At 46.2% G+C, this 13,600-nt stretch overlaps 1 protein-coding gene across 1 annotated transcript; it reads right to left on the bottom strand.

Annotated features, from left to right (window-relative positions):
• Positions 1 to 3,858: 3,858 nt before the first annotated feature.
• ATPAF1 (ATP synthase mitochondrial F1 complex assembly factor 1) lies at positions 3,859 to 12,551 on the bottom strand. Its single transcript, XM_041421245.1, has 9 exons — positions 12,267 to 12,551; positions 11,133 to 11,241; positions 10,540 to 10,590; positions 9,795 to 9,857; positions 9,119 to 9,169; positions 7,204 to 7,251; positions 6,218 to 6,313; positions 5,526 to 5,633; positions 3,859 to 4,630 (listed from the first exon to the last, which is right to left on the bottom strand). Exons 1-9 carry the CDS (start codon positions 12,497 to 12,499, stop codon positions 4,436 to 4,438), a joined length of 954 nt encoding a protein of 317 aa, XP_041277179.1. The 5' UTR covers positions 12,500 to 12,551; the 3' UTR covers positions 3,859 to 4,435.
• Between the last annotated feature and the right edge of the window lie 1,049 nt (positions 12,552 to 13,600).

Below are 13,600 nucleotides of genomic sequence, written 5' to 3'. Positions count from 1 at the left end.
GCAGAAATCCAAAAGTAAGGGGGCTTGGCCAAATAGCAAAGATCCCAAAAGCAACTCATAGCCAGGATTTACATCCAGGCAAGATGGAGCCAAAATACTTGGAGGGGAGATGGGGTCCTCCCACCCTCAGCAGTCTGGAGCCAAAAGAGAGGGGCCAGGAGAACAGCAGGAGGGCTGGAATTACATCAGCTGCAGCCCCACAAGTCCACAGGGGTGAGCAGCACCTCCTGCTCAGGGACTTCTCCCTCACATGAGGTTTTGGAAACCTCAAAAAGCAGAGAGCCCACAGTCCCAGAGCCACCCGGTATTCCAGCTGTGGGGAAGGGAAGCAGGAGTCACTTGGGAGAGAGGAAAAGCTCTGAGGGACAGCTTTGGGGAAGGAGGGATGCATTATTGTGAAGAGGGCATTTGTCTGCCCTGGAGGAAGGAAGAGGGGAATGCTGGCCTCGCTCCTGAAGGCAGGTGCATGGCTGAATTTATCGGGGGAAGGAAGCAGGGAAGGAAGCGGGGACGGAAGCGAGCCCGGAGCACTGGGCGGCTCCATCGGAGCCCAGGGGCAGGCACGGGAAGAGGCCCAGGGCAGCGAAGCAGCTTGGCAAGGCTTGTCAGGACACGGCTGCACCGGGGGCAGGGGGGAGCCCCCTGCCAGCCCCCAGCACTGCGCTGGGCTCTCACACAATGCCCGGCACCTCGTGGGCACTGCCACTTCAGCAGCCGGGGAGATGCTTGCTCCCAGACAGGGCTGGAAGGCTGTGAATGCCTGTGCAAACCAGAAGACAAAGCAAAGGGAGCAGTGGGTTTGCTCTGGTTATTCCCAGAGGGGAACAGGACGTGTCCAGAAAACAGCTGTGCAGCGTTGGGAACAGTCAGTTCCCCTGCTCTGCCCTGCTCCACCACGTCCTGCACAAACTCAGAGACAGGGAGTGAGAGCTTCTTCAGCCGTGGAGGGCTTCTTCAGAGGGCACTGGAGTCTTGCCATTTTCCAAGGCAAAGGGGAAAAAGCGAGGCACAGATGAAAAAGCACTGGAGTCATCATTTTAAGGGAGGGTAAGACGTCATCCATCAATCTGCACTTCCTTGATTGCCTCGACTGCCACCTCCTCCCCTGGGAGCAGGACGGGCTCTGGATTTATCTCCCCAGGGTGACAGGCCTGGATGGGCAAGCCAGAGGTTTGGGATGCTGGAACAAAGAGCCTCTGCCTGCAAAACTTGCTCCTCCACTCCCAGCGGGAATTCCTGCCACAGCCCTGGTCCTGGGCTCTCCTCCAGCGGGAGGCAGACCACAGCCAGCACTGAGGGCGCTCCTACAGCACCTTGCTGCAGGATTCCTGCCACAGCCCTGGTCCTGGGCTCTCCTCCAGCGGGAGGCAGAGCACAGCCAGCATGCTGCAGAGGCTGAAGTTCACATGGAGCCACTGGGAGTCTTGGACTTCTCCTCCCTGAACGTGCCCATTTGACAGCTATTAAAACCAGACAAATCCATCTTGGGAAGGTGCTGGCCCAAAAAAGACTGGCAAACAGCAAAACATGCTGGGAAACTACTGCAGGACGTTTGCCCTCCCGAGGCAGCTCAGGTGGGATCTGGGACACGGGGCTGGTGGAACCATGGGCTAAACTCAGCACAGCCCAGCTCGTTATGGATCACACAGGAGCAGCCTGAGCATCTGTGTGGCTCTCAGCACACAACTCACAAAGTTCACAGAGCTGAGCAGACAGGCTCAGGCAAGCTGTGCGAGTGCCCAGAGCTCAGAACCAGGAGACAAACCTTCCCTCTAGTGGCTGCATGGCACATGAATCCCACAGCCACCTTCTCCCCCTGTTACCTCTCTCCCCATGCCAAGCCTAACAGCATTATTTTTCACCAGCCCTAAGGCTCGGCTCAGCTCCTAAGGGCATCAAATCTTACAAACTCCATGTGAGGTTTTATTGGCTTAACGCTGGTGCAGCTGCTGATGTGCACAAAGCCAGGCAGCCCCGGGGGGCTGTGCCTGCTCTGCAGCTCGCAGTGCCCACCCATGCCCGTGGCCAGCCCGTGCCATGGCCGTGCCAGGCAGCACAGTCCATGCACAAATGTGTCCCAGGCACTGGAGAAGCCACACAGCCACAAATCACCGCTGGTTTCTGCAGCGAGGGTGGTTTGTAGGGGCACTTCTTCAGCTGGGTTACTCCCCCTTGCAGCACTCATTCAGTGGGGCAGAGGATGAGATTCTTTTTATTATGGGTCTTCATCCCAGTTTTAGGCTCATCACTGGCCATTTCTGCCTTTTTTAAAGCCCCAGAAAAGTTCTTAGGAAAAAAAAAATCACATGATGGGTTTAGGAAAAAAACACCACTGAAAATTACAGGTAGATCACTACAGACTTATACCTGAGAATTTGATCTTTTATGCTCAGAAAGAGGCTGAGGTGTAGATTTGGAAGCCTTAGATTTCACTCTCAGGGATGTTACATTGTAGCTACATTAAAAATGAACACAGCAACTTCGACTTTTTCAAAGCTGGAAGTAAATTATTAATCAAAACAGCCCTTCTATCAGCTGAGGAAAAATGATAAATGGAGCAGGAACACCATAAACCAGAAGCAGAAATGCCTTTTAATAAAGGTGATTTGCTGTTCAGATTATCACAGCCCTATCCATGCCTCTGATACATTATTCCCCTGCTCTGCAGACTGCTCTGCACACAGTGAACAGAAACCAAAAGACATTACCAGGGAGCAGGACCATCTCCTTTGAGCAAGGCCCCAAGAGATCTGCCTCTTCTAGAAACATCCTGCAATTGCCTGAATGGACAGGAGTTCACACCCAACATCTAAGAGTTGGTGATAAAATAGACCTCAACATAAAACTGCACTGTGTAGCTTTAGTGCTCAGCTGAAGTATTCATGTCATAAAATCAGAGAATGGGCTGGGTTGGAAGGGACTTTCAAAAGCCATGTAGGGCAAAGAACAGGCAGAGAAAATACAGAGTGACAGTGGGCATTACAGCAATGGGATCCTACAACTATACAGAAAAAAGATGCTGCAAGAAACCTTCATTACTCATCACAGCTTCATGTCAGGTTGTGGTTAATGAAGACAATTTATACCAGCCACACCCTCCAACAGAGACAAACTGCAGATCCTTCTTTCCCCCCAAAATGCTTGCCAGCTCCAGCAGGCTGACAAGGCGCAATGTGGCCCAGAGCTAATTAGTGCTAAGGATGAGTTAGTGCTGGGGTCTCATGTAGACATGGGAAGTATTCCAGAGTGGCTCCTGGAAGCTCCTGGCTGTCCTGTGTCCCCCTGTGCAGTGGTGGCAGTGCTGATAACCCCCACAGGCTGCACATCACACTGCTGCAGTGTCCTTGTCCGTGGATGTGCTGCCTCACACGTTTCTGAGCTTCACAACAGAAGCTCAAAGCATCAGGTTTGGGATTCTTTTGCTGGGGGCAGGTTTAAAACCCCCAGCCTGCTGCAGTCTGTAAAGCCAGGCTCTTACCAACACTGCTGTGTTAAAGCAGCTCTGCATGTTCATACCAAGACATTTTTTTCACTTGACAAACAAGAAGCTGGCTGGTGACTCTCTCTGTCACTACACCAGTCCATCTTTCTTTTATTACGGATAGTGCCTTTCCTGAAGTGGGAACAAGAGTTATTTTTTGTTCCTTCAAATGCCATTTGTGAGTTGGCTGACGAGATGCCAGCCTGAGAAAAAATAATTCTGTAAAACAGGCAATGATTCCTCTACACTGTTAAAAATATACTAAAAAAATAAAATCATGTTCATACTGCTCAAAAACAACATGTCAAATACAGAAACATCACAACAGGATACAATTAATAAATCAATTAAGAAGCAGAAAATTCCCAGAACAAATCTAGTGACTGTTTTTTTTTAATCCTGAGAAAAGCTCAGACCACAATATACATCTGTGTAAGAAACTTCACAAAGAAACAAAGAGGTGTCTGTCTTAGACCATTGCTCCTGTTCTTTCTTCTTGATGGACACAAGCCTGTATTAATTCCACACAGATTAAAAAGCACTGAACCATGCAATTATAATGGTGGAGGGCATTTAATATGTGTTTACTGAGAAGAAACATTGGTTGTCATCTCCTTCCTGATGTCAGCACAGCCCGTTACATAGCTCCCCTTTTGTCATTTTATTTCAGATTTCCACAATCCAGCAGGCAGCAGGAAGTTACAAGACTGGGAGAATGGCTCTTTCTGATGAAGTTACACTGAAGTACTGGGCTCCATTTTTCAGCAATTAGTTACTGTTGTTCAAATGACCCAAGTCCTCATCTTGCATCAGTGCCAGACAGGCCTGACTGTCACTCCCAGGATGTCTGCAGATTACTTCTGTGGCCAAATCCAAGCTGTAAAACAGAAGACACTGGACCACCCCTCCTAGGACTCCCTGCTTCTGCTGGCTCCTTTCACCACAGGCCAGGCTCTATGACTTGTCAGAAGCCTGCCCTGGTCTCAGTTCTCTTCCAAGCCCACTTTGCTCAAGCTCTGCTATAACTGACATGTATTTGAATTCACTGGATCTGTGGTTGAAGGTCTCCACTAATCCGTAGGTCTCGGAGCGATCCGTGGCGTAGAACAGCTGCACCTGGTTGGCCAAGCACTGGGCATCATGGACCACCTGGAGTGAGAGCAGAGCTGTCACCATTGGGATGGAGCTGTGCCAGTGCCCCACTGGAAAAGAAATGCCACGCTCCTCCTCAGCACGTGGCTCAACTCTGAGTCACCTTACTTCGGCAAATCTCTTAATAATCCACCTCCCTGTGGCTCCTGACCTACTTAAACACTCCAGCACCGTGTGTTTTAGCAGCTGTCCTGCTGTGCATCTGCCTCAGAGGTCAAGTGTGGCTTTTGTCATCCCTGCCCACTCCAAGATGTACCATTTTTCCCTTCTTACAGCTGACCTACTTGCCAAGATTGATTGTTTGCTCTCAGATCCAACAGGGAAAAAGAAAAGCATTACCAATTACTGCATTCATTGTTTCAGAAGGGGTGTCAGGAGGTCAGCTAGAGGAGGGCCATTCTAATCATTCTGTTCCACCACTACAGTGCCCAGTGCCACCAGTCCAGGCACTGGTACAGTTATGCCAGTAATGGTGTGCCCACACAGAGGGAAAGAGCACAGCTGTGCACAAACTGAACACACAGCTCTGCAGTCTCCTGCTTTGACAAACAGGATTAAGCTTCAAACACTGTTTTAACTTGTTTGCAGGTAGCAAGAGCTTTCATTTAAATTTGCTTCTGTTAGAAGAGAAAGCAGCAGCTTTATTATTTTACAACTATCACCTGTAATACCCAAATTTAAAAAAAATTAATGAATGAACTGAAATCACCAAAGACTGATGATTCTCTTCTGACTTTCCCTAGCCTTAAGTACATTAGTTTAAAGAAAGAGAGTGGGACCGTTCTTTGGCAAAGGGTCTTCGAAAGGCTTCACTGTAATTCAATTGTAATTCAAAACTGTAGGAGGAGTTGCAGCATAAAATGAAGGAAGGCAATGAGCAGACTTCTCTTACCAAGAACTTGGAGTCCATTTCTGCTGTCATTAGTACTATCCCTTTCTCCTTCTGCAGATCAGGATAATGGTACAAGACCAGCTGGCTTGGAGCAGTTTCACCCTGGGTCTGAAGGAGAGAAAGAAACCTGTCAGTATCCCATAAAAACCTTCACTCCACTGCAGATTTGGGTGCTTGATTACAAAACTTTGAGCATTAACTGCCACAGAGGCAGTTCCCAGGCCTCAAGGGTCAGTTCTAATTACAAGTTCATTGTTCTTGGTATTTACAGAAAACAAGGGATTTGCAGTTAGGTTGTTTTTTAACTTGACTAAAGCCCATTTTGCATTTAAAAGAACCCACAATTTTTAGGAAGATATTTAATCTTACAGCATATATTGCTATTTTAAGTAGCTTGCACAAACAGTTCTAAAATGCTTAGCCCTTGCACATGTTTTGAGTCTACTGAATTTCTACCTCACTACCCTCTACACTACAGAGACGCTTAATACCCATAACTTTACTAATTTACCTGTAACTAATGTACAATTAAACCATAATTAATAACAGCCACTGTCATGAGAATTCTTTTCAAATTAAGCTAGACAACCTGTTGGCTAAACTACTTAGTAAATACCATATATTGCAATATGCTGATACTATCTATTTCTGGATCATAAGTCAATTTTGAACTTTTTATCTCAAACACTTACCTGAACATTTATCAGGGAAGTGAAGTGTAATTCTGTTCCAGACCACTGCCCCACAAAGAACTCATAGCCTTCTTTTCTTGGCAAAGCATACAGAAACTGCAGAGGAATGATAAAAACAACAAACAAATTTTCCCTTACATAGAACAAAATGATTTCTGTGTCACACTGGCCTCCAGCATTAATGCTTTAGTTAGAGAACCACAACAGAAAAAAAAGAGTTTCTTTGCCCCACCACAAGTGACAGGACAGCAAGAATCAGACTTTGAAGCACACAATAAAGCAGAATTATCCTATCAGTATTAACTCATTAGCAAATATCTTGACAAATACTTTTGTCAGTATTTTGAGACATAAAGAAAGGAAAGTGGAGAACATTCAGACTCTGACCTTTTTTTTTCTCACCTAGGAAACTAACAGCAGAAATGGTCAAATATAAGGTAAGGAGCAGAGTATTTAATCCTGTCATTTTATCAGCTGCTCCAGAAGAGGCAGCAAGCATCTCCTCTCTAGACATTTACAGCCTATCCAGCTCCACAGGCTACAGACTTGCTGGTTTTACCCCACCAAGGGAAGGACAACACAGGAGCAGAAAATCTTGCAGGATACCTGACTCAGTGCCAGTGCAGTGTACAGAAATGCACTTCAGGCTATAAATAACTTCCCCATTTCCAAGTAGCTTGGGAAACCAGATACATTTGATCTTGCTCTTGGCAAGTGAAGTAGGTAGGACCTAGCATCAACCCAGTAAAGTCTCCATTCCCTGGGAGATTCTGTGCTGCTGCTCTCTCAACGCTCCATCTCTTCTATCTTGATCAAACTGTTTCATACATATAAATACACACTGAGCACCAGGACAAGTGTCTGAACACCTGGATTTTACTAATCAGGCTGATCCAATGGGTATGAACACAGGAGGGTCAGAAGTTAATGGATCAGGCTCTGAAGAGAAGCATTACAGCTCTACAGGCACACACTGCTGTACATACCGATGGACACGTCTGGGCTCTCTTCCACATCAAATCAAACTTGTCTGCCTTTGGGGAAGGAGAAAGAGAAGTTCAATTTTCATAACACAAACGTGGATGCAGAGCTGTTCACAATCACCTCATTAACCTTTAGTACAGCTTCCATCTGGAGAGGTCCCACTGTGGGGACAGATGACAATCAGTGCCTGGAAAGCTGCATTCAGTTCTTATTTACCTAAAAGTCATCAGCATCCTGTTTTAACAAGGCTGTCTCTAAGATGCAGCAGCAAAATCCTTGGATCCGGAGCTTCATGCCTTGGATGTGGGGCCCCAGGCCTGAGGCTTACATCCTCTTTCAGTAACTGCTCCACTGTATCTGCAGTGTCAACAGCTGAGCGAGACAACACTTCCCTGGCTCCAAACTGTGGATTTACATCATTGTCATCTGTTATTAGTATAAAAATGCAGCCCATCTATACACTCAGTAACACACTTATTGCTGAGGTTTAAATTACAACCACAACCCTATTTCAGCCCTGATGAAACCTGGCAGTTTCATTCATGTGTTCTCTGTGTTTCCCCAAATCTTTTGCCTAATTTTTTTTTTTTTGCTTCCTAGCACTGTATTAATATCCACTCTTAGGTGTTCAGGAAAGAAAACATATGCCATTCATCAAGAAGAAATTCCTTCATGTTTTGAGCACGGCACTGTATTAATATCCACTCTTAGGTGTTCAGGAAAGAAAACATGCCATTCATCAAGAAGAAAGTCCTTCATGTTTTGAGCATGGGAGAATTATGCAAGGCCTTTCTTTCAGCCAACAGAAAGCTTCTGGCAAAAGACAAAGGGGATTTTTTTCCCCTCGATGACACCATGAACTGCTTCCTAATGTGCCTGGGGTCTGGTTTGCATTGAAGTCTTAAAAAGCTTCCAACACTCCTCCTAAAACAGTGCACCAAAGCACACTGCCAGCCCCACTAATGAAAGACCTACATTTTAACTGGAGTCCCTGGCTTTGGCCCTCTGCTACAGTAAAAGTGCAAATCAAACTATTTCCACAACATCCACATGTTGGGAAAACTGAAACACGAGGCTGACTTCAAATCCCACACTTCCACTTTCAGAGCATTCAGCACATCACACATCTAGAACACTGCCTCCCACTGAGTTCAGCTGCAACAGAAAGGGCCAAATACAATGAAAAATCAGACCCCAGATCTAAATGAGGCTTCGAGAACTCAAGGAACACACAGTTGTGAAAAGACAGATTTAAGAGATCGCAATCACGGAATGACCCTGAAGAAAAGACTAAAGAGTAATCCCCAAAGTGAAAAAAGTCTCCTTCAGCCTAATGCAAACTAAGAACAATTAACATCTGGAAAAGTTATCAGGAGTAAGAAATATGATCTTATCTCAGGAAACACCCTGCAATCTCAAGAAAGACAGTGCTGCCAATAATTGTAAAGGTATGAAAGTAAGTCCTAAGTGATCAGCCACATGCAAGTTACCAGCCAAGTGCTCTTGGACTGCCACATTAACCTTGAGGCAGCTGCCTGTGCTGCGGGGAAGAGGGCAAAGAAACAAGCAACTCTGACAAAAATAACTCTAAAAATACAAATGCTCCTTAATAAACACTAGGGCCTTGCAAAGAGTGTTGGAGGCTTGTATTAAAATAAGCCTGTAAGTTCCAGCCAGGTGTGCAGAAAAAGGTCCTTGATTTATTGAGACTCCTCTGAGTGAGAAAAAAGGACTATGCATTTCTGAAAACAAAAGCCTTTGTTTGGGACAATAAAATCACTCAACCTAGAAAGTAAGCTTGTTCTTGAAACCTCACTTTCCTTTAATGACTGCTTTTAAAAGCAGCAGAATCTCAGCTGGAAAGAAAAGCTTTGCATGTTGGCTTTTCAAGGGCAGAACTATAGAGGAACTACTTACAGGAATAACAGCATAAACTGTGTCTTTCGCAGAAAAATACTGATTCCAAATCTGTAGGAAACAAAGAAGATGAGATACAGTTCAAGTCCAGCATTTAGCAGTAATGTTAAATGCTTTAAAACGTCAGCTAACCTGTGTAAGCACTTTGGGAAGTCATTTTTCTATCAAGCCTGACTGACTTTCCTGCTAATGCAACACACTTCTGCACAGGCTCCAGATGTACCAAAGGACAGATTCCAACCAGGTAACAGAAATCAACAGTGGGCTCAGAGGTGGCTCAGTATTTATTAACCACCAGAAGTGCTTCTCACTTCTTTCCCAACAATCACACTAATGATTTTTGGTTGTGTTTTTTGGTGGTCGTGGGGTTTTTTTTAATAAAGAACATACAAAACATTTTCAAAAGAAGACAGGTCTTTGCATGATGCTTTTGTTTTCTTCACCACAGCAGGATGGCAATACCCAGTGTACCTGCACCCCCTAGCACATCCTAGGAGGACTTACCTAGATGGAGAAAACTTTATCTTCTCCTATGGATACCCATGTGAATATGCTTTTTGCAAATGTACATCCACAGATGTGTTTTATTCTTCAGTCTAAGTAAAATTTCCATCCTTACATAAATTACTATTAAGCACAGACGTGAAGCAAAGTTTATTCCATTTAAATACATTACCTGTGTTATCTCCTCTGCTGATTTTTCTTTCACCATCTCAACATTAAGAATTGAATCAAGTGTCTGCAAGAGAAAGCATAAAGAATGTGGCATGAGGGCAGTTCTCTGACCTTGTAAGAATCCAGAATGAATGCATGCAATTACAGAGAACAAAATCAACCTAGAGGAACTCTATTCAATTTATAGTGTTACTTAGTCCCTCTAATTGCCAAATAAAATACAGCAGCAACACACTGAGAAGTGGATTCACACACTGAGGCAGAATAGATTCTTTCAGGACACAGCACATGCTTTGCTCCAGTTGTGCAGATCTCTGCTGAAGCTGCAACAGGAGCTGCAGCCTTTTGCCTTCAGCCATCTCAGAGACATGCTCTTTGGCAGATTTACACTGAAGATTCACCGAAATAAAAGAATGTGAAATAGAATTCTCTTGTCCCTTGGCTGGCTGATCACTGCAAATGTATTTCCATGCTGTAAAAGGAGCTTAACCCTTTCCATTTAATGTTCAGAACAGATGCCCCAACTGGAAGGAATTTCCAGGGTGTCACAGAAAAAGGACAGGGCAATAAAAACCCAGAGTGCCAGGAGTTTTAAGGTTGAATGGGATCCCAACAGTAAACCAAGATCTTACATTCAAATGCAGCATAAGGAACACCAAGTTTATATCAAAGTGCTCTTGACTGAAACTGGAAATACACCCTTGCCTTGCCACTGTCCCCTCCTAACACTTGGGTTCATTTCTTACCTTATCCTTTGTGAATCCTCCCTTTGATGTCTTGCTGCCCAAGCCTTCTGCCTGCAAGAAAACATTCTTCTTTAATTTTACAGCTAATACCACTGATTTGCCTTCCCTGCCACACATAACCTGCCTGCTGGCAAAACTCCCGAGTGGGAGCTCAAGATACCTGAAGATCACTGGAGTGTATTTAAAAAAAAAAATAAGTGATTGATTAGGTGAAATAAATAAGATTAATAACCTAATGTGAATTATGAATTTTAAGGCTGCAAAGGATTTGTCAAAAGGAAACTATTATGCATTTTGGATCCAATATTATTGAACAGTTTTATTGCTTTCACTGAAGAAATGATAAATGCAGGATTGTGTCACTCTTCTGGCCAAACTAATCTGGAACTAATTAAACTTAAGGTTTCAAGCAGGGAATTCACAGTCTAAAAAATAATAATACAGAGGAGTAGAGAACAATGCTTTTAGCCATCACAGTGAAATTTCAGAGCTCCTACTGATAGGGATACTTCAAGTTTGTAGCATTACAGTAATCCCACAAAAATAACATTAGAGCTTCAAGGTATGTGATTTACAAAGAAAATTGGCCTTGCCTTTTCCTCCATGCATCTGATAAACTCTCCTTGTCTGGAATGTCCCACGGGCTGCTTTTTCACTTCACTTCTTTTTTCCATACGGGATTCAAACACATCTGGATTGGACCTGAATTGGAACAGGGACTGTTAAAGGTACAACAGAGCAATAGAATAGCTCGAGTTGGAAGGGACCCACAAGGATCATCCAAGTCCTCCTCCCTGCTCCTTGTCCAACTGGACATAAATTCATACAACTAAAACATTCCAGTTTGCTTTTAAATAATCTCAAGTTTTTAATTATGATGATAAACAGGAAAAATCAATACACAGTTAAGAAACTGTGAAAGCTGTTGCACAATATCTGCTATGACCCAAGGCTTTGGATTTGTTTTTGGCACTGCATTCCAACAAGACCAGGCTGGATGGGGCTCTGAGCAACCTGTCCTAGTGGAAGTTGTCCCTGTCCATGGCAGGAGGGTTGGAAGTGGTTGATCCCTAAGGTGCTTTCCAACCCAAGCCATTTCATGGTTCTGTAAGTGAGTCTGTGAAGCCTTTTGCTTCACTGATTTATACTGCTAAGTAAAGTAATCAATCTTTATCAGAATAATTCAAAACCATGATTCTTCTATGGGCTGTTCTCATTGTGCCCTTGCCAGCAGATGGACTTACACCTAAAGTAAGCCTCAACTTCTGCTTACTCATTTCTCTGTTCAAATCCTCCTTTATGATACGACAGAAGTCCATAAGTTGGAATATTCTTTGCCTGCTCCAATGGTTTCCAAAATTGGAGTACTCTTTGCCTGTTCCAAAGGTTTACAAAGGTGGAGAGCATTGCTGGGTGATTAACATCCTTTGGCCTTTTAAAATGTTTACTATGATACTGATTCGTGTTCTTAACTTAAAATTTTAATTTAATCTTGCAGAACTATCTCTCATCAAGCTGAGCACGCTGGGAGACGATCCTCACTGACCTGGTGCCAACTACGCGTGAATTTCAAGGCAACTGGCCTAAACTAATCGAGTTTCTCAAGAGGGTGAGAAACTAAAATAGAAGGACATCCTTCCTTCAAGAAAGCGCTCCCCAGACCCGCCCGTTTCGCAAAACCCAGCCCGCCCACCCCGGTCCCGCCGCCTCCCTCCCTCAGGGCCCACCTCCGCAGCTCCTGGATCTTGTGCCGGTACTTCCCGTAGAAGGGGTTCTCCTCCAGCGCCGCCTCTCCCGATCCCGCCGTCGTTCCCGATCCCGCTGCCGGCCCCAGCACCCCCCGTGCCGGCGGTGCCAGCACCTCCCGTGCCGGCGGTGCCAGCAGCCCGAGCGGCCGGAGCGCGGCACGGCTCCGCAGGGCCGCCCCCAGGCCCCAGCCCTGGCACAGCGGGCCCGCCATGGCTCCGCTCCCCTCAGCCCGCTCCGCCCTCCGCTCCGCTCCGCCCTCCACTCCCCTCAGCCCGCCCCGCGCTCCGCGCTCCGCCCTCCGCTCCGCTCCCCTCAGCCCGCCCCGTTCCCCTCAGCCCGCCCTGCGCTCCGCGCTCCCTTCAGCCCGCTCCGCCCTCCGCTCCGTCCCATCTCCCCTGCCAGGAACCGGCCGGAGGCGCACGCTGGAAAGGAGCTTTTATTGAGAGCAAAGCCGCGTTACATGCGGAGCGAACAAGCGCGGTGGGCACGGCCCCGCTCCCGGCGCAGGTCGGTAGCCGCAGGGGAAGGGACACAGTGGTCACCCAAACCCACAGGTACAGCCCGAAAGCGAACCCAGGAATCACGGCACAACAGCAGTCTGGGCAGGGCAGAGGTCTTTTCCTGTTACAGTTTGCTCTCACAGCGTCGTTGCTTTTGATTTCACTCAGATATCGCATTTTTCTCAAGGACTCGCTGCCCAGAGCATCCAGCCGCCCTTCTGGTACCCCACCAGCAGCTGCACGAGTTAGGGGATCCGGAGGGGATCCGTGTTTAGTTACTAAACACTCGTGTAGTAAATAAACGAGTGTTTATTTACTACACTCATGGCTTTTCATCTGCACTGTGACTGAACACGGGAAAGAACCCTGCCCACACCTGGCATCAGGCCTTTGGGAAGCGGTGGCGTAGCAGAAACCTCACTGGGACGGGACCGGTGCGCCCAGGCTGCAGCACAGAACAGACCACTGTACTTAGGGATGCTCGGATTTTGTCTAATTGACAGCACAAGCCCATCCTACAAGTGACCACAGCAATTAGCCATCGACTGTGCCCTCGACATGCAAGAAGCAGCCCTGGGCAGCTGTGTCCCAGCAGTGACCAGCTGAGCTCCCCAGGCACAGGCAGCGAACAGCAACATCAGGTCTAGCTGCCATTTTCACTACTGCTGCTTGCTGAAAAGCCTTCTAAAAATAAAGCAGAATGCAACAAAACAAAACACTAAAAGATTCACAAGGCGGTACTATAATCTTTTAAATTTCAAGGTAAATTTCATACAAATAAACTTCCAAAAATATTTTGCAAACTCTGGCAT

The sequence above is a fragment of the Onychostruthus taczanowskii genome, unplaced genomic scaffold (genome assembly GCF_017590055.1).
Source record: "Onychostruthus taczanowskii isolate IOZ18803 unplaced genomic scaffold, ASM1759005v1 scaffold7, whole genome shotgun sequence".
NCBI lineage: Eukaryota > Metazoa > Chordata > Aves > Passeriformes > Passeridae > Onychostruthus > Onychostruthus taczanowskii.
This window is presented reverse-complemented; position numbering and strand designations above follow the sequence as displayed.